The sequence below is a fragment of the Biomphalaria glabrata genome, chromosome 17, assembly GCF_947242115.1.
Source record: "Biomphalaria glabrata chromosome 17, xgBioGlab47.1, whole genome shotgun sequence".
Classification (NCBI taxonomy): Eukaryota; Metazoa; Mollusca; class Gastropoda; family Planorbidae; genus Biomphalaria; species Biomphalaria glabrata.
The window spans coordinates 2,013,807-2,041,478 of NC_074727.1; the positions used below are offsets into that span (position 1 = coordinate 2,013,807).

At 37.2% G+C, this 27,672-nt stretch overlaps 1 protein-coding gene across 2 annotated transcripts; it reads left to right on the forward strand.

Moving 5' to 3' along the window:
- Positions 1-301: 301 nt before the first annotated feature.
- Positions 302-26,338, forward strand: LOC106057768 (uncharacterized). Of its 2 annotated transcripts, none has more exons than XM_056015311.1 (10): positions 302-405; positions 3,143-3,388; positions 4,829-4,894; positions 7,496-7,642; positions 9,641-9,815; positions 12,993-13,072; positions 19,228-19,335; positions 19,422-19,588; positions 23,832-23,966; positions 24,623-26,338. In XM_056015311.1, the coding sequence occupies exons 2-10, from the start codon at positions 3,217-3,219 to the stop codon at positions 24,749-24,751; spliced, it is 1,179 nt and encodes a 392-aa protein (XP_055871286.1). In that variant the 5' UTR covers positions 302-405; positions 3,143-3,216; the 3' UTR covers positions 24,752-26,338. The 2 variants fall into 2 exon arrangements, with proteins under 2 accessions (XP_055871286.1, XP_055871287.1); XM_056015312.1 differs by having other exon boundaries at positions 371-405; positions 3,147-3,388.
- Positions 26,339-27,672: the final 1,334 nt, after the last annotated feature.

A 27,672-nucleotide genomic window follows, 5' to 3' on the forward strand; every position in this document is an offset into this window, starting at 1 on the left:
CGCCCCTGCTCGAGAACTAAATACCAGTAAAATTAGTTCACGTCATCTTAATGCGCTACTTTCTGATCTCCGCCCCTGCCAGAGAAACTAAATATACCAGTAAAATTAGTTAATGATAGATTACACCTCCACGTCTCGCGATCGCGTCTTTTCAGAACGAGGTTTGAACGCGCTCTTTTACAATTCTGTGTTCACGCGGCGTCCAATGTCTGTTTTCCTTACTCAATGACGACGGTGAAAAGGGTGAAAGAGTAGACTGACAAAAGGAGTGAGGGGGGTACCATGGTGGGAAAAAAAAACGTGTGTGCGTGTGGGGGGGGGGGAGGGCAATATGTTATGAATGAGACTTGGATACGATAGATCGGAAACACTTGCTGGTGTGTTATCAAACACTACACCATGGTGGTAAGTCAGTGTTTTCCAATATATAGTTTTCTTTTTATATCCAAAGTCAAAAAGAGAATGAGATCTTTCTACACCATTAGGGTTATTGTAATATAATTAAGATACCTGTAAAATTCGTGTATTAATACGTAGGCTAAACCAACCACCGGAAGACAATGGGTTTGTCTGAGCTGGGGGTGACAAAATATGTAGATCACAGCTAGCAGGGCAGGCCAAAGGAATAGGCAAACTTTGCTGCCCCCTAGGGCCTCCTATTGTTGGGCCCTCACACAGGACAAAAAAGAAAGGAAAACTTGGATCTCAATTATAACTTAATATTTACAAGTCTAAGTCTATCTCTACTACGGAAATTGCGATATAAGAATTTCACTCAATTTAGAAAGACACGGGCAGGTTTTGTTAAAAAAATTGCGTAGTTTTATTTTTTCACTGTTTCTATTTATTTTTGTTTTAAATTTCATTTAGGGCCACAACATTCATTTTGCCTAGGTTAGTGGACTCCCGAAACAGCGTGATTTGACGGCCCGAATCTCATATTTCTAAAGCGGCTGGCATGACCAAACTCCACAACCAGGGGCGGACTGGGTGTCAAAATCGGCCCGGGCATTTCTATAAAATTCGGCCCACAAATTCTCTATCATGTGATGGGCATCCATGTCTAGGTGTATCGGTCCTTAAAAATCATTGTTAAGTTTGATAATGTATCGATATGCATGCTTACAGTGAACTCTATATCTTAATGAGCAATATATCGTCTTTTCAAATCAGCAATTATGAAGGCCCTAGTAGCACTGTCTACATTTTACATTTTATTTTCGGAAAATGTGTTTGATTAAAAGAGTATTACACTGTAATGTTTGTGAAAGATTTTTTGTTTAAACTCGACGCTCAGAGGGCCTTTTATAAAAATAATAATAATAACATAATAAGGATATTATAAAACCTTTAACAACTTGATAGGTGCCATAGTGACTTCGATCAGGCATTTCGGTGGCCCTACCGGCCCATTTGGGTACCGGCCCACCGGGCATTTGCCCAAATGCCCATATAGCCAGTCCGCCCCTGTCCACAACCGTGTGTTTTTTTGTTTGTTTGTTTTGCAATGCAATAATATATGAAGCCGTAGTAATTGTTTCATTTACTGCTGTTGAATTGTTATTAATTTTCTTCGGATTTGTATACGCTTTCACTTGACGTTTAAATAAATCTACGGGTTTGTCTTTTAGTTCATTATAATTATTTTTCCACCTTTTGAAGGAATTCTTCATTAATGATTGTGCTTCAATAGCTTTGTCGTTGGTTTTCAGAAAATTTGGTATAGAATTAAAGGGAAATGGAAATTCTTAATTTATGATTGGGCTTCAATAGCTTTGTCGTTGGTTTTCAGAAAATGTTGTATTTGGTATAGAATTAAAGGGAAATTCATGATCTTTATATATAATTCAAAGCCAAGTTTAAAAAATTTAAACATTAATTTAATTTAAGGAGGTCAAAATCAACGATGGTATCGTCGATTAGGAAAGAAAAGTTAACAGATTTGAAACTTTCGTTCGGTAACACATTAAAACATAGGACAGATTGTGACTGGTCAGTGCTGCCTTTGTACGCTAGAAATCCGAACAGTAAATATTCAGGAACATATTTACGTAATTTTGTCTTATGTGGTGGGACCTGTCTTGCGGATTCGTGTCTCAGTTCATGTTCACTAATGGACCTCATTCACCAATCGTAAACAAACAACATTTAGTCACGTGATCTTATTGATAAAACAACGCAAAAAAAAAACTGTCACGTGACAACCATCATGAATTAAACATGAGATCGTAAATTGTATAGAAGAGACAGAGCACCACGTGGCTAAATGTTGTTTGTTTACGATTGGTGAATGAGGTCCATTACGCTCTACCCTTCAGATGTCTGCCAACGCTTGAAATAGTGATCCATGATCTAACGGTTGGATGGACGTGCGAAACATAATTTAGCAAACATGAATGACCACTGTCTAATGTAACAATTAATCAGAAAATGTGCTCAATTAATATCCAGACTGATGACGGTGTGTCGTGGGGAGTCAGGGTCGTCTGTTGGAAACTTTGAAAGACAGTTCGGCCTACTTCTCTGAATGGCGAGGTTCGATACCGGACTCGAGCAGAGTTGTGTTTACTGAGCGCCTAATGGCAGCACGGAAAGACCTTCTCCCAGATACCCCCCTCCCTCCACTGGTCCCAAAATGAGATTGGACCAAATCGCCCTGAGCATGCTTTAAGCATGAAAGTAGCGCTATATAAAATCTATAATTTATGTATTTATTTTTTATAAAGTAGAGAAGTTTCTAGAGCGATTAATAAGTTTGTTAAATAAGTAAATTTGAGAAAACTATAATCCTACATCATGAATATTATTAATTATTGTTGTGTGGCCAAGCTGCGTCAAGAATAGTTCAATAATAGTTCGTAACAGACCTATTAAACAGTACTGAGGGGCCAGTTGATTTTTATTCTAATTATCCGATTAAATTAACTTTTATCGAAGAAGGTATTATAATTCTCATTTTTGGTAGATCCATTACGGTCTTCTCGCTGGCTCCATGGGGGAGTCCGCGGACCACAGCTGGAGAAGCACTGTGTTATTGTATACGTATCTTTGGTCAGTTTATGAGTTGTTCTAGCTCAATAAGCCTTGCTCTACACTTCTCTGCAGTGTTTTTTTTTTATTCTTGTCACATTATCCTCCTCAGCAAGATCGGCCATATAGCGTCCATTTACAGTCGGAGCAAATGAAACAAATGAAACACATCTAAAACAAAGAGAAATGTTGAGCCTGACCAAGAAGTCGGAGAAGCCCACCACCTTCTACGCTCTCTCCTTTTGCATACATGTGGTGGCCTTTGTCTTGATGGCCATCGGGATGTTCACCCCGTACTGGTCAGAGGTCACCGAAGATCTGATCAATTCGAACTCCGTGAGTCTGAAGTATTTCAAAGGTAGGATATAACAAGGAGAATCAGAACGTCTGTGCGCCACCTTCTCAAAACTATTTGCATCAAGAATACATCAGCGTTCGGCAAGGCACTTACTTATACCCAATTATTTTTCTTTGTTTAAAAGAAGCCAATTTAATCCCCTAACAAGAAAAACATTTACAAATTATTTTATTCAAAAAGACAATACCTTTTTTTTATAACTTATGGAGCGATTATATTGCTCTTAAAGCTAGATGAATGTAGAAAGCAAAACACCACATATCCTTTTATAGATATATCGTCTTTAAATCGAATTATATCAATGTACTATACTTAATAATATTCGCCTTTAGATCTAGACCAAAGGTTCTCAACCTGTGGGTCGCGACCCCCTTGAAATATATTTGAAAAAACTCTTTTCCTCCTGCTTATTATCTCCCCCTTTTATATACTGCACACCCAAAACATCGAAATAACTAGAAACTTATTTGAGTACAAAGAAAATCTAATGCAAGTTATTAAAAATATAAGATCTATTTATCCAGACCATGAAACCTTGACGCCTACAATAGTATCAGTGAACATCTTTATATTTATTCAAACATTGATGAGTACATTAAGTGAGAGAGGCATTTTGTTGCGTCTTCGCCAATGCGATTCTAGAGTTAACCAGTATAATTGTTTTGGTCATCAGAAATAATTTTGAACATCCAAATACAATCAAGAACACAATTCCATTTCTTCAGAAGACCTACTGAATCCATTCTTGTAGAAGACGCCTTTCGCGAAAATAATATCTAAAATTCCTTCTTAGGGGATGAAATGGCGTCACTTAAATGAAAGATATCATTTTTTAAACATTCGTAATAATGTGAACTTTATTAATTAAAAGGCTACTCAAATAAGATTTCATAATTAGAAAGCAACTGAAGAGATTTTTTGAACTAGAAAAAAAAAGGAGACTTCGTTTCTGCCCCCCCCACCTCTATTTTCTTTATCAGCATGTGGAGCAATCATAGGTGATGGTGGAGAAACGCTGGTCTAAATTTCAAACTAAATATTCAGATATTCTGTTTGTAGGTAGAAGATTATTAACTCTTTCTCTCCGTAATTATGTTTCCACATTTCAAAGGAATTCTTCATTTTGCTCATTACTATTTTACTACCTTGTTATGATTGGGTTTCAATGGCTTTGTTGTTTGTTATCAGAAAATGTTGTGTTTGGTATAGAATTAAAGGGAAATGCATGCTCTTTTTATATAAGTTCAAAGACAAGTTTTAAAAAATTAGATATTAATTTAATTTAGTTAGGTCAAATCAACGATGGTATCGTCGATCAGGAGAGAAAGAGTTTAAAAATGTTAATGGAAAGAAACGATGTTTTAGTAATAACATTGCAATAAAAGTGTGAGCCTTCTGCTAAAACAAAATTACTCACACACCTACATTTGTATCTACCAGGTTTGATCCTCAGCTGTTCATCCAACAACGACTGTCGAGCTAACATTAACTTCTCTGATGGGTCCAGTGAGTATCTTAAATCTGTTTGTTACTCACGCTATAATAACGGCTTGGTGCAATAGTAAGCAGAAACGCTAATAATCCGATGTTCAATCCTTGGCGACCTCAATGTTACATAGCCGCAATCACCGTCGCCAAACTTCACCCTGACCCTTAGTCTGTTGGACCGTTGGGGCACCACACAGGAATCGTTTACCGTCTTTCTTCATTCCTCTCTTTTGCCTTGGATAGATTTTTTTTTCAATGTTTGTAAAATGTTTGTAAAATGTTTGTAAAATGTTTGACATGTTTCGGATGTTCCTTCAGAGTTGAAGATAATTCCTTCCTAGTCCAAACCTCGCCCAGGGACGACGGGGGATGGGAGCGGGCAGGGTTTGAACCGGGGACCATCGATAAATGCTGTCAACTCTTTTATGTTGTCTTCCCATGGCTTTGACAAAAGTAAGCAGGTCATGATGGGGTCCAATTGCTCTATTAATCCTGTCTATAATTTCTTTTCGGTTAAAGTGCGGTCTTTGTATGTGATACCTAGGATCTCTCTGAATCATTTCAATTCCATTGCTAGGAATATATTGCAAAGTCATAATGAAAACAATTTAATATTTAATACATAAAGGCAGTCTTTTCATTTATAATGCTTAACTTGATAATTCAAATGTTATTGATATCTTATCTTATCTTATATAATACAGACGTTACTTCAAAAAAGAAGATGATTACGTCCCACGCGTCATGCATTCAGTCATTCATATTAACCAATGACTTAAATTCTGCCAACTCAATGGTTTTCCTGGCTAGCTCAGGCAACCCATTCCATGCTCTAATAGCGCTAGGGAAGAAAGAGCATTCGTACAAATTTGTCCTAGCATATGGAACGAGGGATGTGCCTTTATCTTTGTGTCTCTCTAGGTATTTTATTAAATTTGATATCAGGCCATATGTAAATCAGCTTCCATTCGATAGTGAGATTTGGGCTTTGAACCTTTTAGAGAAAGAGAGAGAGAGAGAGAGAGATAGAGAGAGAAAGAGAGAGAAAGAGAGAGATAAAGATATATATATATATATAGAGAGAGAGAAATAGAGAGAGAGAGTGAGAGAGAGGGAGATAGAGAGAGAGAAAGAGAGAGAGAGGGAGATAGAGACAGGGAGAAAGAGAGAGAGAAAGAAAGAGAGGGAGATATGTATATACAGAGAGAGATAGAGATAGAGAGAGAGAGAGAGAGGGAGATAAAGAGAGAGAGAGAGAGGGGGGGAGGTAGAGAGAGAGAGGGAGATAGAGAGAGTGAGAGAGAGAGCGAAAGAGAGAGAGAGAGAGGGAGATAAAGAGAGAGAGAGAGGGGGGGAGGTAGAGAGAGAGAGGGAGATAGAGAGAGTGAGAGAGAGAGCGAAAGAGAGAGAGAGAGAGAGGGAGAAAGAGAAAGAGAGAAAGACTAATTGGAGATCTTCTTTATCATTGATAATATTTTTAATTTTTTTTTTACATTAAATTACACAAAGTTGATACTTAAATAATGGCACTAAATATTAAATGATTTCTTGTCACGTTCTTACAATAAGATAAGAAAACTAACAGGCAGAAATGAAGTGACGTGTAAATGTAGATCGCAATAATATAAAGCTGTCGTCTGCATGTAACTGTTATCTCGGTAAACTTCATTTGTATATAGTTCTGTACCACTGCATAATAAACATGCGTGGTCGAGAGGCCAAGTGCGCTTGGCTTGGCTTGGCTACCTAGAAGGGGGCTCGAGGTTCGACACCCGACTCGGAGCAGAGTTGTGTTTACTGAGCGCCTAAAGGCAAAACAACTCCTAGATACTCCCCCCCCCCCCAACTGGTCCACAAATGAGATTGGACTAAAAGCGCTCTGAGCATGCTATAAGCATGAAAGTAGCGCTATATAAAAGCTATAATAATAATCCTTGTAGTCTAGTTTAAGACAAAGTTGACTTTTACCTTACCTTTTAACTATCCCTTAGTCTGTTGGACCGTTGGGGCACCATGCAAGACTCGTCGACAGTCTTTCTCCATTCATCTCTGTCTTTTGCCTTAGTTAGAATGTCCTTCAATGGTAGGCCTTGTCCATTCTTCTATGTTGTCCTCCCATCGCTTTCTCTGTCTGCCTCTTCTTCTTTTTCCTGGTACTGTTCCCCGAAGGAAGGTCTTTGCGAGCCCCGAAGATATTGCAATATGTCCAGGGCTTTTACTGCTGATGCTACTTCAACGCAAAGAATTGGATAGTCATCTATGTTCGATACTGCCGGGACATCTAGTATCTCTGTATCTCCTGAGATTTCAAAGTTATACAACTCTGAATAGGTCATTGGAGTTTAAGATATGGAAGGCTACTTGTGCCTCGAATATGGCAGCTACTTGTGGGCAAAGTTAAGCAACACAAATTCACGCTATATAGCTCATTGTTTAGTTACCCCCAATATTTTATTTATTCTTACATTGTTTTATTTATTCATACGATAAACCACCTATTCTTACATTGAATTATTTATTCTTACATTGAAATACCACACATGGCAATGCAATAGGGCAGACAATGTAAAAATTGTACTTCTTACATTTAATTTTCTGTATTACATTCATCTCTTACAGGGGTGTTCTTCACAGCTTTTGTTCTGGGGATCCTCGCCATTATATTCGGTTTCTTTGTACTGCAGCTGTTTTGTGCTGGCGTCTTCATCAGAAGTTGCAGAGAGGCCAACCTGGGCGTGCCTGTCGCCCTGTTGTCTATCTCAGAAGGTAATTGTCAAAAAAAAATATTTAGCATGTCCAGAAATTAGCTTAAGAGATCTGTGAATGTATGCATTCACATCATCATTTTATTTTTTAAATTGTTAAATTGTTTTTTTCTGTAAGGTTGTTATTGCCTGGGGTGGAAATGAATGTAAGAACTCTTAAAACTATAGATTGCTTTCAATGGCAAATATAAACTGCTGGCCTTCATGGAAATCTCAGATATTGGATCCGGCGGAACTGTTATAACTGCCAGAAGGGGCAAAGGCGAACAAAGTTTAAACAAAAAAGTTCCCCTTTCAGACCTTGCTATCTATAGTGCAGATGATGTAAAAGTCATCTGTTTCTGTGGCCTACAGTTAACGAGGGTGTCATTTGGCCAGCACAACCTTTACTTTTCAAAAACTAATGTATTGTACCTATGAAAGCTGGGCGGAGTCAGAGGCGCCCTAAAAATCTCGAATTTGATTATACCAGTCTTCAGCAGGAGTCAAACCTGGGAACAGATTGTGCCCAAACCAGTCAGCATGGTTCAGGTGGTTCTCGTTAGTCTCGTCTGGTTGCCCAGACAGGAGAATGAAAATGAATTTAAAAAACTTCCTTGTGGCTATAACCTGACAAGAAATGCTTCAGGAGTCAACCTTGAAAAAAACAATCATTAGTCGGTGACCCGCAGCTTCCAGCACATGCTACTACACATTAGCGTCGGGAGCAGGGGTGTGTAAGATGTGAGAGTGTGTGTGTTTATTAGATTGAGTTATAAGTGGGCGTGGATATTGTCTTTAACACGTTTGGAGATATCCAACCATTTGTTTTGTGTCAGGCAGTAGTTAGTTTGGAGATATCCAACCATTTGTTTTGTGTCAGGCAGTAGTTAGTTGGAGATATCTAACCATATGTTTTGTGTTAGGCAGTAGTTAGTTGGAGATATCCAACCAGTTGTTTTGTGTTAGGCAGTAGTTAGTTTGGAGATATCCAACCATTTGTTTTGTGTTAGGCAGTAGTTAGTTTGGAGATATCCAACCAATTGTTTTGTGTTAGGCAGTAGTTAGTTGGAGATATCTAACCATGTGTTTTGTGTCAGGCAGTAGTTAGTTGGAGATATCTAACCATGTGTTTTGTGTCAGGCAGTAATTAGTTGGAGATATCTAACCATATGTTTTGTGTTAGGCAGTAGTTAGTTGGAGATATCTAACCATGTGTTTTGTGTCAGGCAGTAGTTAGTTGGAGATATCTAACCATATGTTTTGTGTCAGGCAGTAGTTAGTTGGAGATATCTAACCATATGTTTTGTGTTAGGCAGTAGTTAGTTAGAGATATCAAACCATGTGTTTCGCATAGTTCCCTCTGAAAGAATTCTATCATGATGTCTCACAGACATACTGGCAACTTGACAAACTCATTTACAACAATGAATGAAAATATATCAGCCTTTTGGATGGCATAACTTCGATGTAGTGATTTTGTAATCAGAGTTGGCCAGCATCTTACTACATTTTATATTCTTGTATAATTGAGTTGAAAACTCGGTTTAAGATTAACTCAGCTGGTGTTCGGCTAGTATTTGATCGGTAGAAAAAAAAATCCGGATTTTAACACCTTTATAAATGTAAACATGTTTGTAAAATGTTTTACATGTTTCGGGGCTTCCTTCAGAGTTGAAGATTATTTACTTCCTAGTCCAAACCTCCCGCAGGACGACTGGGGATGGCAGCGGGCAGGGTATGAACCCGGGACCATCGATAAGTTCGAACGACAGTCCAGCACGCAACCGACCAGGCAGCCATCCTGATCGTGAAAATGTGACTTTAAGAAATTCGTAGCGCCAAATTCATAAATATAAATGGAATCGAAGTGCTGAAACAAATATTGATACATACCATATTTAAAACAAAAAAAAACGTATATATATATATTTTTTTTTTTCCACATGTTAATTACAGCACCACCTTGATTACTAAATTATTACAATTTTTAATAATTTGTTCTTATTGTCACGTCCAGGTGTGCTGCTCATTCTGACTCTGGTCTTCTTTGAGATCTCTGTGGGCAAGGACACGATCAGTGGCTACATTCATAGAGATGACACCTTCGGGTTTTCTCGAGGATTGGTCATCGGTTCTGTTGTCCTGTACTGGATCTCAGCTTTCTTCATCATTGGGGAATACTTCAGACGAAAGTACGTTGTTATTTTTTTTTTGGCTTATTCAAAAAAAAATCTATTTATCTAAAGACGGCATCTGTCAAATGAATTCTTTACTTTTAATGTTTCGAATTTGTATGTTTGTTTTTGGCATAGACGACTAGTTGTGAAATTCCCAACTATTAACTCGGAAGTTATGCCATCCTAAAGGCTGATTTATTTTCGTTCATTGTTGTAAATGAGTTAGTCATGTTGTCTGTAAGACAGAATATTAAAATTCTTTTATAGGGAACTATTCAAGCAATCAGGTGGGGGGGGGGGAGTGCTAGCTGAGTGGCAAAGCGCTTGGCTTCCGAGAGGTCCCGGGTTCAAATCTCGGTGAAGACTTTTTAAAGCCTTCAGGACAGAAGACTCAAAAGTAAAGTAGCAACTATACATAAAACACTGAACCATAATCTTCAAATACAAAAACAAAATTTAATAAAATACTCTGAAAGACACAGAGATAAAGGCACATTCCTCGTCCCATATGCTAGGACAAATTTTTACAAATGCTCCTTCTTCCCTAGTGCTATTAGAGCATGGAATGGGTTGCCTAAGCTAGCCAGGAAAACCAGTGACTTGGCAGAATTTAAGTCATTGGTTAATATGCATGACTAAATGCATGACGCGTAGGACGTAATCATCTTCTTTTTTGAAGTAACGTCTGTATTATATAAGATAAGATAAGATAAGATAAGAAACGTAGTGTTTCATTTAAAGAACCGTAATTATTTGGGATTTTTCGGGATTTTTAAGGATTCCCCCGATTGCACCCAACTCTAATTAGCACATGACTTAAATTTAGGTGAAAGTAAAGCTCTGGCCACGTGACGGCCATATCGTTAACCGTTGGCCAAAGAAACAAAGGAACAAACGACCTGACCATCACGTGGTCTCTAGATTGCAAGGATTGAAAAGGAGAACTTTACTTCACCATGAAGCCAGTTAAAAGGAAATGCGAAGCTAAACGGATTAACTTCAGAGAGAGATAAAGATAATTCCAAATGATTCTTTTATTAGTATTTTTATTGTAGCTTTTATGTAGCGCTACTTTCATGCTTATAGCATGCTCAGAGCGCTTTTGGGCCAATCTCATTTGTGGACCAGTGAGGGTGGGGGGGGGGGGGTATCTAGAAGTTGGTTTTCCGTGCTGCCTTTAGGCGCTCAGTAAACACAACTCTGCCCGAGTCGGGTGTCGAACCTCGAGCCCCCTTCTAGGTAGCCAAGCCAAGCCAAGTTCAATCGCACTTAGCCTCTCGACCACGCTTCACTTTTATAACGTGATACAAGATGAAAGCTTTCGTGTGCAGCCTGGACAACACAGGAACTACCTGCAGACGTGACACATGCCTTAGCCCGTCAAGATAAAATAAGACTAAGACTAATACTGCTTTATTGACCCTTACGGAAATTTGTTGTGGTTTCATGAATTATCATGAATATACAGTTAGATAATTGTCTCACATCAATCCTATCTCTATTAACATTATAGATAAATATAATGCACACTGCCTTGAAATGCAGGATAAGAGATCTACTTGGTTACTTGGTTGATTTACTTCTTACCTCGTTAACTGACTTAACTCTGGCTCTCTCATGCCCCCTTACTTCCGGTCATTCAAAGCTCGTGTTTCTAACTCCTATATTCATGTTCCGTAGTAAAAAAAAAACAAACTGCACCTAAGTAAAACAAGGTAAACTACGCTCACTGATTGATCTGTGACTATAATCTTAAGTTCTCACGCTAGGATTGCACTTAAAAAGGAAACAAAAAAAAAAAGGGCCCACGATCACTTCTCATGGCACGCACTTGTCTAAGTTTGAGGTGACATGATAAAGAGGATAGCTGATAAAAAAAAAAAAATTTAAAAAAAGCAAATTATTAAAAAATCCTTTAAAAAAAAACTAATCTAAGGGGAATAACTCCAACCTTACAACTATATCTCTCTTACTTTAATTCCCTTATTCCATATCAATTTCTACTCAGGGAAAATAATTAACTAAAAGCAATTATTTCACTAATTGATTCATTTATTTTATTGATTTATATGTTGTCTATGCAAATGAATAATTGTACACAATTTCAACTTGATAGCTAGAACGTATGTGAGAAATACAACGTGTAAACACTTTCTACTAGGCAGAGTGGAGTGATATAAGCTTTGTCAAAGTTCTAAACCAGTGATGCCCAACCTAATTCGACCTGCGGGCCATTTTTATTTCCGACACTCGCGAGGCGGGCCACACTAGCAAAAAGTAGGCCTACAAAACGATATTGACCTGAAACCAGTGCTTCATTAATTTATGGGATATTTGAATTGTATCTTTTTTTTTCACCGCGTCAGAAGATGACTTCATTTCTCTACGTAAAATATCAGTAAGATTGGGCTTCATTTCTGTGCTTAGAATATGAGCCACATTGTAGCTAGCTTTACATTCGAGTCGTTTTCCTGTCTCTTTTTGGTAAATATTCTCATCGATCCTCCAATCTCTAGGCTTAGTTTAACAGTCTTTTATTCGCGGCTCAAACCAAGAATGCCGTCATATTTGTTTTATAATGTCGTTTATATGTTGTTGTTGTTTTTTAAATAGCCACACTTTCCTAATGAGACTAATATGTTGGCCTATTATCATGTTCCACAAAAAAGTAAAGAACCGTTCACTTTTACTGGTAGAAAACGTACATTCTACACTCAGATATCTCTTTCATAAACGCACAAATGTTAAATGTCATGGAACTTATCATCAGGAGAAAAATTGAGGGGCCCTAAGCCTCTAACGTAAGTAAAGATACATTTTCACAATTTTTTTGGAAAAAAAAAGGGTGGGGGGGGTATTTTCTACACTTTGTGCCGACATTTCAGCGGGCCGGATGGACTCACGTCGTGGGCCGGATCTGGACCGCGGGCCGTACTTTGGGCATCACTGTTCTAAACCAATGCTGACTTCTGTGCAAAAGAGCCAACCTATCTAGATCGGACCTTACAGCCATGTTCATGAGAAGTTACTTTGTTTTCGAAAACCCGAACATAAGCTTCGCTCAGTTATCAGGGTTTAAGGTCAGAGTGTCGCAATTATCAATCTAAAATATTTACTATTCACAATTTCAACAGAAAATAGATCTAAGTAATCTATTAAGCTATGAAAGAAAAAAAACTTCTATCTTTACAGGGTGAAAACACCAAAACGCAACCCTGAGAAGCCACAGAGGCGCCTTCCACCAAGAAGCTACAGAAATGACTACGACAGAGGTAGTACGCCCCCGCCTTATAAGTAGCATTGTGTAGCCCTGTGCCACATTGGTAGCCTTTTTGTAGTAGTAGTCTAGGAAACTAAAATTTATGTGATTTAACAAAAAAAGAAGCAACGTCAGAACGTCTACCACAGTTCAGTCACGGGTCTTTGTTTTAGGATTTATTTTTAGCACTGGAATCAAGGGAGAGGATTCTCGTCTCATTAATTTACACTTAGCTAAAGTTAAACTTTCTTTTAACTTCATTTTTTGTATAACTTTTAACACACAAGATAAACATCTTGTCTGAATTATTTAACGGTGATTATTCACACACAAATATATTTACATACATAAATGCGCACACATAAATACACATACATGTACACACAAACCAAAAAACAAACAAAGCAAACACAAATACATGAATATAACACAAGGTAGCGCATATGACCACACACATATAATATGCATACACACATACACACAACAAAAAATGTAACCCTAACCAACTCATTTAATATTAAAAAAAAACTTTAACCCTATAACTATAACCCTATGGCACCAAGTGTATACTTTAAGCTATTAATATTATTTCTATATGATGTTGTTATTATGTAATACAATCTGTACATACTAGCTTTTAATCTGAATCTTATAAATTTATAAAATGAATCTCATCATAATATTAATGTAACCCACAACATACTGAATCTCATTTATAAAGTACTGAATCTCATTAATGATAAAGTGAATCTCATTTTTTTTACACTATGAATCTCATTTACCGGGAAGTGAATCTTATTTTTGTTATAAGTGAATCTCACTTAAAATATCCTCAAGTAATTAAAACATGGCGATGACCAATTAACTATAAAAAAAAATTATTCTAACACGAAATTGTGTTTGAGTTAATAATTACGTGTATGGTATTTTTCTATATTACTTTTCTTTTATATATTTTCTATTAACAGTCAATGACTTTCATTAAGTGTTTTATTTTGCTAATAACAATAAATGTTCTGTTTTAACCACAACTCCGAGTTGCTTCTTTTTTTTTTTTTTTTTATTATGTTTTTCTTTTTGTTTTCTAAACGTAGTTTAGGTTTTTAAAACTTACATAATCAATTCTCTTTAGGTCACGCAAACACACACACACACGTACTGACAAGCGCCCTTGCATCAGACATCTGTATCTGTATATATAATTCTCTAGGTCGTCCAACCATGCGGGACACCACGCACACATGCCGACATTCTAAATCGCGATGAAGAAGTCATGGAAAGATAACTCTTTTATTACTTCAAGTCGGATTAGAGTTACCCCACGTAACTTTCGCGGCGAAAGAGGGCAGAAAAAAAGACGGGGGGGGGGGTGGCTAACAAGTGTCTACGTCAATCAACCATGCGGGACACCATGCTCGCACGCTGACTCTAACCAAGGCCGGCTTTAGGCCACACAACCTATGCTGTCGCAGTTGGCCCCCTCACTTTTATGGGACCCGCGCTAATTCTAGGTGTAAATTATTAAATTAAACCATTTTATAACTTATAACAGATTTCCTGCTGCCTCCTGATTTACCATGAGCTCCTGGAAATCTCCTGAAATTGCAAAATATACGAAAATGTCCTGAGAATCTCCGGAAATTATTAAAATCTTTTAAAAACTCAAAATTTTTTATGATATACTGTATGACTTCGCTACACGCAAGGCTCGTAAAGTAATTCTGTACGTAGTAAAGAACGAATAAAATGCAAAGGCGAATTTATTTTTTTCTAATTCAAACTCCTAAATTTCACTTATTTTCTTTATCACTACCTAAATTGGGGCCCGCGCAGTCCGTTTCGCATAGGGCCCCGAAATGGTTAAGTCCGGCCATGCTATTTAGTGACGCCTGAATACAGAGAAGATTACTGGTCCCCCCCCCCCCAACCCAACAATTTTTTTTTCGCTGCAAAAGTTACGTGGGGTAACTCTTGTCCGACTTGCAGAAATAATGGGCCATGAAGAGAATTATATATAGAGATTATGATCTATATCTTTATTTAATATGTTGTTGACAATCATATGAAAAATGTCTTGTATGTTCTAGAATTGTCTGCTTTTATTCTCAGTTCACTTTTCTGACTATGAAAGATTATTTTAAAATTAAATCCAGTGGCTGTTTTATTTCACCTCGAGATATAACCTTTGACCTATCTCTTTGTTTGTTTTCCCTTGGATAGAGCTTTTTTCTATGGCTGGCACGCCCATTCTTTTCTTTTGTTTTCCCATCCTTTTCTCCTTCTGTCTCTTCTTTTTCCTGTTACTTTTCCCTGAAGGAAGGTCTCAAAGACCTAGTAGTGGGGCCAGAGAGTTTTAGTTTGTGTTCTTTTACAATAGTTAGTAGGTCATCGTGGGGTCCAATCGCTGCAGTAACCCTGTCTTAAATCTCTTTGTTTCTCTTTGTATGTGTTACCTAGGATCTTTCTGTAGCATCTCAATTCCATTGCTAGGATCCTCCTCTCTAGCTCTGCAGTCAGCGTCCAAAACCTCGAGATATACATTTTTGTAAATATATTCTTTAATAAAAGTGTTACATTTGTCAAAGATCAGTCAAAAGCAACATTGAAAACAAATATTTTTTTACATATGAAACAGTTACACTAATAACATTTTTAACTTGTCAAATTGTTCCATTGTATTTCATACTATAATTTGCTTGTAAATACAAAGTAACTTTAACTATCTTTAGATCAATAATTTTTTTTACTAATTTGGGTACTTCTCAAGTTCTCTTATAATGTCTTAAATTGGGAACATATGCTATCTATGCATAAAAAATTGCATTAATACATCGGCTATAAATGTCCAACTAAACGAAACAATTTGAGGCCGGAATAACCAGAGGTATGAAACTTCAAGAAATAAAAAGAGGCCTCACTCCATAAGAAGGGGGATAATCCAACCAAAAAAAAAAGCATGCATCAACACACAATGTCCACGTTATCAAATGGAAATAATAAATATAACAGGGCCTTAAACTTACACATTGCCTTGGTCTTTGTTAAGTCTAACTACGCCACTGGCTTTTACCTTTACCTATCTCTTCGTCTGGTTTTCTAAGAGCGAAATTACGAATTGTGGCAACTATGGATCATAACTCTAGAACTAACAAGGTTACAAAGATAGTTTGTGTGGAAACACAAACTCAAAATTGGCCCCGAAGTGACCCACCGAGAGTCTTCACCTGGATTCGAACACGGGACTTCCGGTTCCAAGTGTCTTACCCCTCAGCCACAGCATCTCCATAGATTCATTTAGCGTACACTTATTTTTTTTTTAAAATAATTATTATTAACCTTATCCATACATTCAAAATTAATAACACGTTACACATAATAAAGAGAAACTAAACAATATTTATTCTTCTTCTAAAATTAGATAAATTGACAACACTAAAAAAAAATCTTGACCTAGATTACTTAAGTTAGTGAGCTAGCTACAGTTGTGTACAAAACTCTAGAGCAAATAAAAAAATAGCGACTTTGAAGTTTTGAGCTAGTTTAAATTGTTAAATATTTTAACAGGTTGTAGTTTTTTTTAATCATTAAAAGTATTTTGTTAGAATAATTTTTTTAATTGATGGGAGACAACTCATCTTAGGAGCAAGGTAAGGCAACTCATATTTAAAGAATTATTTGTACATACAACAAATACGAAACAGAGGCAGAGGGGTAGAAAGCAAAACGTGCGCCCGGGGCCAGGTAGTTTATTCGCGCCCCATCCCCAATTTTCCATGAACATCAAATAGAAAAAATAAGCTGCTTGTGGTGCCCTCCCCCTGAGGGTGGCGCCAGGGGCATCGTGCCCCCTTGCCCCCCCCCCCCCTCACTACGCCTCTGAACTGAGGTTATCAAAACAGATCTAGGATTTGCCTTACCTGCACTTCCCGGAAACCCCACCTACACCTCTTCGTGTTGCTTCCGGTCAATGGCGACAGTCCTGTGACCAGGCAAACATAAATGCCGGCGCAGGGGGCTGAATTGTAACACTATTAAGGGGCTGAAACAATTTCTGTGTCTCTGTAGAACAGAAATCGCTCTTCTCATTTTTTTTACAAAGCTTGTATCCAGAGGCGTAGTGAGGGGTAAGGGACATGATGGCCCGGGCGCCACCTTGAGGGTGGCGCCACACGCATCCTATATTTCTATGTGATTTTATGGAAAATGAGGGGGGTGGGCAATAAAATACCTTTATTGCACCTAATAAAACATGAATCAATTAAAAAATCAACCAATTAGCCCATTAACAATTTCTGATTAACTATTGTGTTTGATATCGAAATAGCTTCTACATTATTGAAATATGTAGTTGAAAGTACGGAGTTCTTTCCCTTGGATTGTATTTTAAAAGAAAATATTTTGTTTGTTTCTTTATTGGCTACATAGTTTCTAATGCTGACAATCATTTTGTTAGGAGAAATAAGAGGTACCCTCCTGTTTAAGCATTTATTCCGGACTCAAATAGTTTCGTTTAGGTCGACATCTTTAGCCGATGTATTAATGCATTTTTTTTTTTTTTTAAGGAAACCTCAGAATTTGCGCTATTCAGTTTTAGCTTTATCATCATAGGAATCCTTGGGCCTCTTTTCTTTGCCTCTTTTATGGGCCATCTTGCCTCTTTCGTTGGCTTTTTTTTTTTTAATGTTTTTATTTGTAAGGTATCATAATTCACAGGTATGAGCTTTGGGGAAGATCAAAATAACTTCAGAAGTACCCAAATTAGTAATAAAAATTATTGATCTAAAAATGGTTGAAGTTACTTTGTGTGTAGAAGTAAATATATTTTACAAAAATGTATAAGTCGAGGTCTTGGACGCTGACTGCAGAGCTAGAGAGGAGGATCCTAGCAATGGAGTTGAGATGTTACAGAAAGATCCTAGGTAGCATCTGTCTCCATTGCCGTAGCTAGGAATTTGGGACCCGGAGGAGGGGGGGGGGGGGCTCGACCTCTTTAGGAGCCTTTGCATTTTGACATTCGACATCGTGACATGAGATAATGGCGTAATATTTAATGTAAAAACACATTTCGGACACAAATTTTTGGGGCACCATTCAAGTGGGGTTCCCAGATTTTCAAATTTGGACCCCCACCCCCACCCCACCAAGCTACGCCTCTGTCTTTCTCTGACATTGGTTTTCTTACCCTTTTTTTTTAAAGTTATAACTGGGTTTTTTTTTTAATCGAAGGCTTGGCTAATTTTGTTCACCAATCCTTATAGGGAAAGTTCGTAACAAATCAGCGCAATGGCGGTGCGACAGCCAGGAAAGTACACAATATCGTGCGCTTTGTTTGCCTAAATAGATTCAAGTCTCATCGTACTAATTTCATTTTGAAGATATGTTTTTGGCAGCAAAATAGTCAGAGAGACTTACACCTGTTATATCTCAATTTTACTTATTGATAAGTTCAGGTTGCTTTTAAGAATATCAGCATAACTGACCCTGCGCACTATAAGACAGATGGTGTAAAGGTATTTCTATGTATAAATGTTAAAGAGGTCATGTGACCAGCAAAATGACCAACTGCAATTACCCAAATAAAGCCAGGTAGGGAGAACTCTTGAGGCGCTCTTAAAATCTGGAAATTTATTGGCCCAGTCTTGAACAAGATTAGAACCCGAGACATCTGAGTTCGAAACCAAATTGCTTTATCCCTCAGCTACCTAACTGTTGTTTTGCGTACCTTTTGACAATATTGTTGGGCTCACTTCAATTGTGTTCTGGAGTGTGTGTATGTGTGTGTTTCTATGGTGACGGTGTGAAGAAGTTAGCCGATTGGTTGGAGGCTATGCTGAGTGAATGATGGAAGATAAGCGGAACTGTCGTAAGCTGTCTCGAGTAGGCCGAAGTCACCAGAATGCTAGAGTTACAAGACTTGGTTTTGTAGTGAGTTAGATATTGTTCGAAATAAAATCACCAGAATGCTAGAGTTACAAGACTTGGTTTTGTAGTGAGATATTGTTCGAAATACCATTTTATATTATGACTAAAATCTAACTACGTTTACTGTAATTGTGTTTCTCTGTTTCCATAGTTACAATTGTTTGCATCCCTTTCATTCTTGTTCTATGTATTCATTATGAACTGTATTGATGTAACTGTTGCAAATGATTCATTGAAATATTACAGGACGAACTCGACCCCAGGCACCAGTCGTTGTGCCGGTAGCGCCCCCACCTTACACGAAAAAGAGCAGCACAGTCTACAACACAGCGTCGGATCCACTGAACGATGGAAGTAAGTAGAAGAGATACAGGGGCGTGCCCTTTACGTGCTCTGTTATTATTGATAAGCTTTATTGTGTATGTATAAATATATTTCAGACCAGAGAGGGATGAATGCTTGTAACAGACCAGGGTGTCAGATGTGTAATTACGTGGCAGAGTCGTCCACGTTCTGGGGGCCCGCGGGGGTGTTCAACATCAACGAGAGGCTCAGCTGCACCACCAACAATGTGGTCTACGCCATCATCTGCATGAAAGATGAAAAGGTGAGACTTTAAAATAAAGTGGATCTCATGTCTATGGTGGAACTGTCTTTACATTTTATGTGAAACTTTCTTTTCAACTGACGATATAGTGAGCATGCCTTTACTTGTTAAGACTGTCTTTACAATTCTGTCTTTACAATTCTGTCTTTACAATTCTGTCTTTACAATTCTGAGATATAAGAACACTGCCTTTACAATTAGTGAAACTCTTATGAAATAGTGAAATTCTCGTTACAAGTGATTTTATGTTGAGACTGTCTTAAAAATTACTGTATCTGTCTTAAACATTACTGAATCCGTCTTAACAACTAGTGAATCTGTCTTTTCAATTAAAGAAACTCGCTTCAAAACTATATAAACTGTATTTATATCTATTGAGACTGCTTTTACAAATGATGATATGACGAGACAGTCTTTCCCTCAGATAAGCTTTCTTTTAAAAAAAGTAATATTTTTTCCTATTACTTTTTAAAAAGTAATATTTTTTCCTATTACTTTTTTTAAAAGTAATATTTTTTCCTATTACTTGTTTTCTTCATTGTATAATAGTTTTAGCTAGTAACTGTCAGATTCTTTACTGAGCTCACTAGGGACTACTTACGAACGATCACTGCGGATTGATACTAAACACTTATTAATAGCAAATATATTTCTAAAGGAATCCAGAAAAACATTTACTTCCATGAAAGTTTGTTATGTATTTAGGAACAATCTGTGACAGCCAACAAACATCTATCTGCTTCTACTTAAAGATAGCATCTAACTACCCCCCTCTCGCCTGCAACAATCTAAAGCTCTAAGGTCACATCACATGTAACTATTTCTATACTGTTCATTTTCATTCCCTGGGAATATATTAACTAAGTCATATAACTCTTTCACACCTCAATAACCACAAAGAAACACCGATTTCACTCCCACCACAAATGTTACTGACAGTAACAAATCATAATGACCATCTTTCAATGTGACATCACTTACTTACCTACTTAGACTTAGGTCCTCCCGCGCCGTTCGGCGCATTGGGCTGCAAGCTGTCTCCATAAAGATCTGTCATTGGCAATGTCTAAAGCCTCCTCCCACCTGGTGTCCACTGCTCTGAGGTCCTCCATGGAGGTGTGTCGCCAAGTAATACAAGGACACCACAGCATTTTTTTTTCTTTCACTATCAAATGTTCGCTTTGATGAAAGTGTTAGTTAAAACGGGCAGGTAGCTAGCACTTAAGCAAACGCGATTCATTCAGTAGAGGACTCACAGGGAGGATTTCAACTCTGTTTGCGATGTCAAATTTTCATTGGCGCCCTTAAAATGTTATTGTTAAAGATCTGGCACCATCATCATCATCATCATCAGTTCGTCCTAGTGGTGAAGTGACAGTTCTTCATAGCGGTGGAGTGACAGTTCGTCATTGTGGTGCTTTGACAATTTTGTCGTAGTGGTGTTGTGACAGTTTTGTCGTAGTGGTGTTGTGACAGTTTCGTCGTAGTTGTGTTGTGACAGTTTGTCATAGTGGTGTTGTGACAGTTTGTCGTAGTTGTGTTGTGACAGTTCGTCGTAGTGGTGTTGTGACAGTTCGTCGTAGTGGTGTTGTGACAGTTCGTCGTAGTGGTGAAGTGACAGTTTCGTCGTAGTGGTGGAGTGACAGTTCGTCGTAGTGGTGAAGTGACAGTTTCGTCGTAGTGGTGAAGTGACAGTTTCGTCGTAGTGGTGGAGTGACAGTTCGTCGTAGTGGTGGAGTGACAGTTCGTCGTAGTGGTGTTGTGACAGTTCGTCGTAGTGGTGAAGTGACAGTTCGTCGTAGTGGTGAAGTGACAGTTTCGTCGTAGTGGTGGAGTGACAGTTCGTCGTAGTGGTGGAGTGACAGTTCGTCGTAGTGGTGTTGTGACAGTTTCGTCGTAGTGGCGTTGTGACAGTTTCGTCGTAGTGGTGGAGTGACAGTTCGTCGTAGTGGCGTTGTGACAGTTCGTCGTAGTGGTGAAGTGACAGTTTGGGTAACTAAATCCCTCCACTATTACCGGTCTGCGGCTATTCTTAGCGGGATATCAAGAGAGAGGCCAGTATGCTCTTCACGTCACCAAGCCAGCTTTTCTGTGGACGACCCTTCTTCGTTCGCCCTTCACTGTACCTAGTAGGGTAGCTTTTGACATGTCTTAAAGTATGACCGAACCAGCTCAGCTTTCGTCTCATGTAGCACCAGGGAAAAAAGGTCACATTACTTTCTCAATCAATTACATAACAAACAAGACAAACATGTTCATGTCCAGACTGCGCAACAAGGTCAGATAATCAATGTCTATAATCATTTTTTTTTTTAAATTCGGGTTATACTTTAACTAGCAATAACACACAAGACAAACAAATTAACATATAACACTGTTAACCCTTAAAGTGCTGAGCTGTTTTTCAGAGAGTGCAAACAAAATGGAATTACAATTCTGATGTTTAGAGGCTAAAACTACCATACGCGTTTTAAGGGTTAAGCAGCTAAGGTTATAGATATAACTAATTTATGATTATTTACACTGTTCATTGTAACATACCCACCGCAGTTCATCATTTATAAAATCATCGTCGCAAATACGGAAGCATAAGCGAATAATCAGAGGGGTCTGAATTTACGCATATCCAAAAACTGTTCATAGTTCATGGTTCATAGTTGTACTTGAAATTATTCGGTTACTATCAAAGCCAAAGGCAGGTCCCTCATTGGCAGACCACTTAAACTGTGGCTTGATGACGTAGGGGCAGATCAACAACAGCTAAGGGTCCTGGCATGAATGGAGAGGTGTGCTACAGCAGGCCAGGGTCTTTCTTATGCTGTAGCGCCACTGGGATGGATCAAACCCCAAAATTCGGTGCCACACTCAAGGAGTTAACAAGACGAAATGATTTTAATATTCAAGTAATGTCTGCCAGTTAGGCTTTCCATTAAGCAAATCGCAGGTATTAGCTTGACATTGTTTCCTGGAATGTTTCCCAGTTGTCTGCCTAGGTGATTGAAGCCTCTAATAATTAACTCTTTCTCTCCTAATCAACGATACCATCGTTGATTTTGACCTCATTAAATTAAATTAATGTTTAATTTTTTAAACTTGACTTTGAATGATATAAACAGAGCATGCATTTCCGTTTAATTCTATACCAAATACAACATTTTCTGATAACAAACAACAAAGCTATTCAAGCCCAACCATAACAGGGGTAGTGAAATAGTAATGAGCAAATGAAGAATTCCTTCAAAACGTGGACAAATAATTAAGGAGAGAAAGAGTTAAAAGACTAAAGCAAACCAATACGTTAATGCAGTGGCGTAGTGAGGTACCCCGGGTTCAAGAATATGTTGATGGTCCCCTCCCGCTCATCACCCCCCTCCAATATGACAAATATTCTGTGTGATAAGGAAATCCAGTAGTTTGTATGTATCGGTACATTTTACTAAAGGACATTCCAATGGAAGTTCATGAGCACAGCTGGCAGTATCATTGAAGCTCATGTTTAACTAGTGTTTAACACAGTGAGCATAACACAGGTTAACGCATCCACGTCCAGACCATGTCATACTATTGAGCAGTCAAGGTCATTGAGAAATTTTATATGGTTCTTGATCATTCGCACTGTCCATAGTAATATACCCACTGGAGTACTTTATTTTTCTATAGAAGAGATTACATTACCATTAAATTACCAACAACACATTAGACAAAAAAGTTAGTTCCCGGTTTACTCAACAATTAAGAATAACATTGTTCAGAAACTGTCCAAACTTGACGGTCACTAGGTTGACCATTGTCCTCTGTTGGAGACAAACAAAGTCGTTGATATTGGGATTCTTTCGGAAGGATCTGTCCTTATTTCCTATAGAAGGCCAAAATTTCCGAGAAATATAAATGTTTTTGTTAGTGCGTATACCTGTTGTCACTGTTTTTGTGTACCATTAAATGGGCTAATCAACGAATGGGATGTCAGTGTAGGCTGTAGGACTATAATTACTGTCATTAAGTCCCAAGCCATTGTAAACAGGCTGATGGGTTTGTTATTGTAGATTTCAAATGTTATCATTTAAAAGAAAATGTTAGAAAATTTTATTTCTGTTTTGAAAGAGCGTTCTAAATATGGTTTATTAAATTTGAAACATTTATAACTTAATTTTTTTTAGATTTGTCAAAAAAGAAATGTGAAACGAATTAATGTTGTTGAGCACACTAATTTTTGTTAATAAGTCATTACTATCTATCTGGACAGGTCTTTATTGGTCACTCTGTCCTGAAACTGGAGGATACATTCCGCGTCCATCTTGCAAACGTCAGAGCCAACAACTTAAGTGACTCAGTAGCCGAACATTTCTCCCAGCTGGGTCACAGCATTCAGGATATGAGGGTAGGTGCATTGTTTTATTTTTACAGAGGCGGCCTTATGGGGAGGCGAGTGAGTTGGAAGCCCCAGCCTCGCGAATGGGAGGAGGAATGGGGGCTCGCGACAGAGAATTTTTAGTCACAGTCAGTCAATTGTATTAATATTCGTGGCCCTATTATGACACTCGCAAGTGCCCCGCTAACACATGGGGCCGCCTCTGCATTATCTTACTTGTATATTTAGTTCGTGCATGTATATGCATCTGTCTTAGGACTAGACTGTCACTAGACGCATACAGTTTATGAATACTAGACCTATTGAATGAAAATGTATATATGTAAGGGTACAATAATAGGATATACCATATAATTTTAAATCCATTGACACTTTATATATAGCTTAAGAAATGCATTGAAATACTTATTTGATTTTATAAATATATAATATACATAAATATTGATTGATAAAATTGACACATAAAGTACGCAGTAAGAACGTTTTATTTTATGCCATAGCCCGACCTTACAGTTTGTTGAGCTAAAAATTTATAAACAGAGAAAGTATGTTTAAATGTTGATTACAGTATAAATGAATAAAAAAAACCTTATAGCCAATCAAAATTCCAAAAATGTATAGTATTAAGTTTAACATTAATGATTTCATTTTCTTCTCATAAACAGATCTCCGCACTGGCCACTATAAATTGTGACGAAGAAATCAGAGCTCGTCTGGAGAAGGCCCTGTCCTACAAGATGGACCAGCCCCACAATTCCTATTACGGCATCAACGAGGATTTCCAGTTCCTGTAGAGACAATTGCGTCATCTTTAACGCTTGCGGTGTGTGTATGCGTGTAGCTAAGTTTGTGTGTGTGTGTGTGTGTGCTCGCTTTTTAGGTGTTTTTTTTTTTTTTTGGCGAAATTTCAACTCATTTAGTTCTAATGTATTTTTCTCTTGCCATCAGTAAGCTGTTTATAAACCTCATTTGTTTAAATTGAAAATAGATTTTATATCAATGTGAAACTCGAACCCAGGCATTCTCTCAGTCAGAGATTATATAGATTAATTTTTTTTTAAATTGCCATGTAAACTTTAAAAATCTATTTGCTATATCTGGACAAATTTAAACCTTCAGCGCAAAGCGTTCGTTATAATGGACATTTGGACACCCCTCTTCTCCTCCAATTGGTGATTTAGTGGACAGAAAAATGGAATTATTATATTTAATTTAGTGACAAATGGAAATGATATGTTGTTGTTTTTTGTAGTGCAAAATACGTCCGTTTACCAGAATCTCCACTTTCTAAGACACGCCCCCTTTTTTTTTTAAATACACTAAAAGATGTAAAACAAAAGAAATACTAGGGGCAATGTGAATATTCCATTAAGAAATTAAATCTTGACGTAAAATAAATGTACACTTTGACAGACTACCAACACAATGTTGTCTGCAGGATTAGGCCTACTGATCTTGACAACAAAATCACCAAGAACACCAGTGCTACTTTAAAACTACTTCTACAACGAGTTCACGCATTATAATTGTTATTATGTCGTAGATATGATGAGATTATTCCGTTGCTTTTTTTTTCCTGCCGTTTCATCCCTTTGAATTATGCTTTTTATTATTAATTTCATTTATATATTATAATTTTATGATTTTATTTAACTGCCATTTCGTTATTCACCCCCCCTTTTTTTTCGGTGATATAGTTGGACTTCCTTATAGTGTTGTCTATTCAGTTTCGTTTTACGTATAGTGACAAATTATTAATTAACATGTGTAGATTAATTGACAGCTTAAGTATAGCTTAAATATTTAAATATCTTTTAGACTTTTTTTTTTCATAGTTAAGATATTTTACTTTTCTTTTTCTTTTTAAATGTATTTTGCCTAAAATTATGTTCTTATGTCTTTACTTTTGAGGGCTTGACAGAAAAATGTTTGTTTTTATAAAGAGTAGACTTTAAATTATCACGGAAACGCTTTAAAGACCAGCTTAGGCACCAACTTGCTTTAACTGACAAAGAAGAGAGCACCTGCTTGCATGAGGCTTTAGAACGAGACAGCTGGAGGTCACTCCCAAGGGCCGCGGGATACACATTGGAGACCTAAAGAAAATCCACTGACGGCGAATAGAAAAACTAAATCGACCACAGGCGGACAAAGGTTATACGCTGGATGTGGCAAAATGTGTGGATCACAGCTGGGGCTGCGTAGCCACGGAAAGTAGGCCTACTGCATTCCTCATTAATCTCCGGACTCGAAGACAACAAGCCTTATTATTTTTATTAATAATCAATTTGGGCGCTCAGAAAACACATGTCAAAGCTCATTTAACTATTACTGGCCAGCATCGTACATAAAACTCCAGCCATTCTTTTTTTTTTTTTTTTTTTTTTTTTTTTTTGTTGTCATAGCATTTTATTGTTATAAGTTGCATTGTACAGATTATAAATCACACAAAATAAATATTTTTTTAATGTTAAGTACTAAGGATAGAGATATATATACATTCTTTTTATTCAGTAGAAGAGATTACATTACCAACAACACATAAATTAAGGTTAACTTAGTGCAGAAACTGTCCAATATTTTTTTTTTTTTTTAAAGGAAACCTCAGAATTTGCGCTATTCAGTTTTAGCTTTATCATCATAGGAATCCTTGGGCCTTGGGCCTCTTTTCTTTGCCTCTTTTTTGGGCTTAAATATTGTTTTTTTTTTATATAACTAACTAACTATAACTAATTGAAAGTTATAAATGACTTAACTGAGAGTGAACATTAAATATATTCTTGTAGCTGGCTATAAACAAATTACAAGTTATAAGCATTACAAAATTTGATTTTTTTTTAAGCAAATTGTAACGAATCAGGCGATTCCACGATAATTTTTCAATTATTACAACAACTAGGTATATGGAGCTCTTACTCTTTGTTACCTAGATGTATTAAAACCAGAATCTAATAGTCATTGGTTGACATGCATGAGTAGATTGCCCTTGAAACACGCGTAGGATTTAATTTTGTTATAATTGGTTTCCCAAGCTGTTTAGAACTTTCGTTATATGCTACTAAAGATGCAAATAAATAGTATTAAATAAATCCATTGATAGTCAAAAAAGTGGTACCACTAATTCAGCATATTACAAGACTGTTTATACATAAATTCTTTAGTTATTTTTATTGTTGCATTAATTGTAATTGTCTTACCAGTTTTTATTATATTTAGCTTATGTCAATGTAACAATCTAAATACGATAATGATATCAATGCCTGTAATTCGACTACAAATGTATGTAAGAAAAAATAAAGTTTTGAAAGAATTAAAATATGTTTTCGAAAAATCATTTTTTTGGGAATATAATCATAATTTGAGAAAATCATTGAAAAAAAAACTTAAATGTTGAAAGCATCGTAATTTGACAAAATCCAATATTTCGGCAGAAATTTTAGTTTTGGCCAATGATTACACCAAAGAGAGATGATTAAGTTTTAAACTTTTTAATTTTTTTCTTTGTTGGTGTGTGGGAGAAGCTACTGTTTGATCAATCAGTCAAAAGAATTTGTTTTTCGTGTTATTTGTTTATAAACTATAATGTAGGTGTTCCATGTCATGTTCCTTGTTGGGCCCCCACGTCATGTTCCATGTGGTGCGCCATAACATGTTCCATGTGGTGCCTCTTGTCAGGTTCCATGTGATGTCCCCACGTCATGCTCCATGTCATGTT

What these genes read in the sequence shown, in the direction of transcription:
- LOC106057768 (XM_056015311.1), top strand. Translation starts at nt 3,217, where the DNA reads ATGTTGAGCCTGACCAAGAAGTCGGAGAAGCCCACCACCTTCTACGCT. An exon ending in GAGTCTGAAGTATTTCAAAG is followed by an intron (nt 3,389 to 4,828) that starts GTAGGATATAAC and finishes TGTATCTACCAG; the next exon opens with GTTTGATCCTCAGCTGTTCA. An exon ending in ACAGCATTCAGGATATGAGG is followed by an intron (nt 23,967 to 24,622) that starts GTAGGTGCATTG and finishes TCTCATAAACAG; the next exon opens with ATCTCCGCACTGGCCACTAT.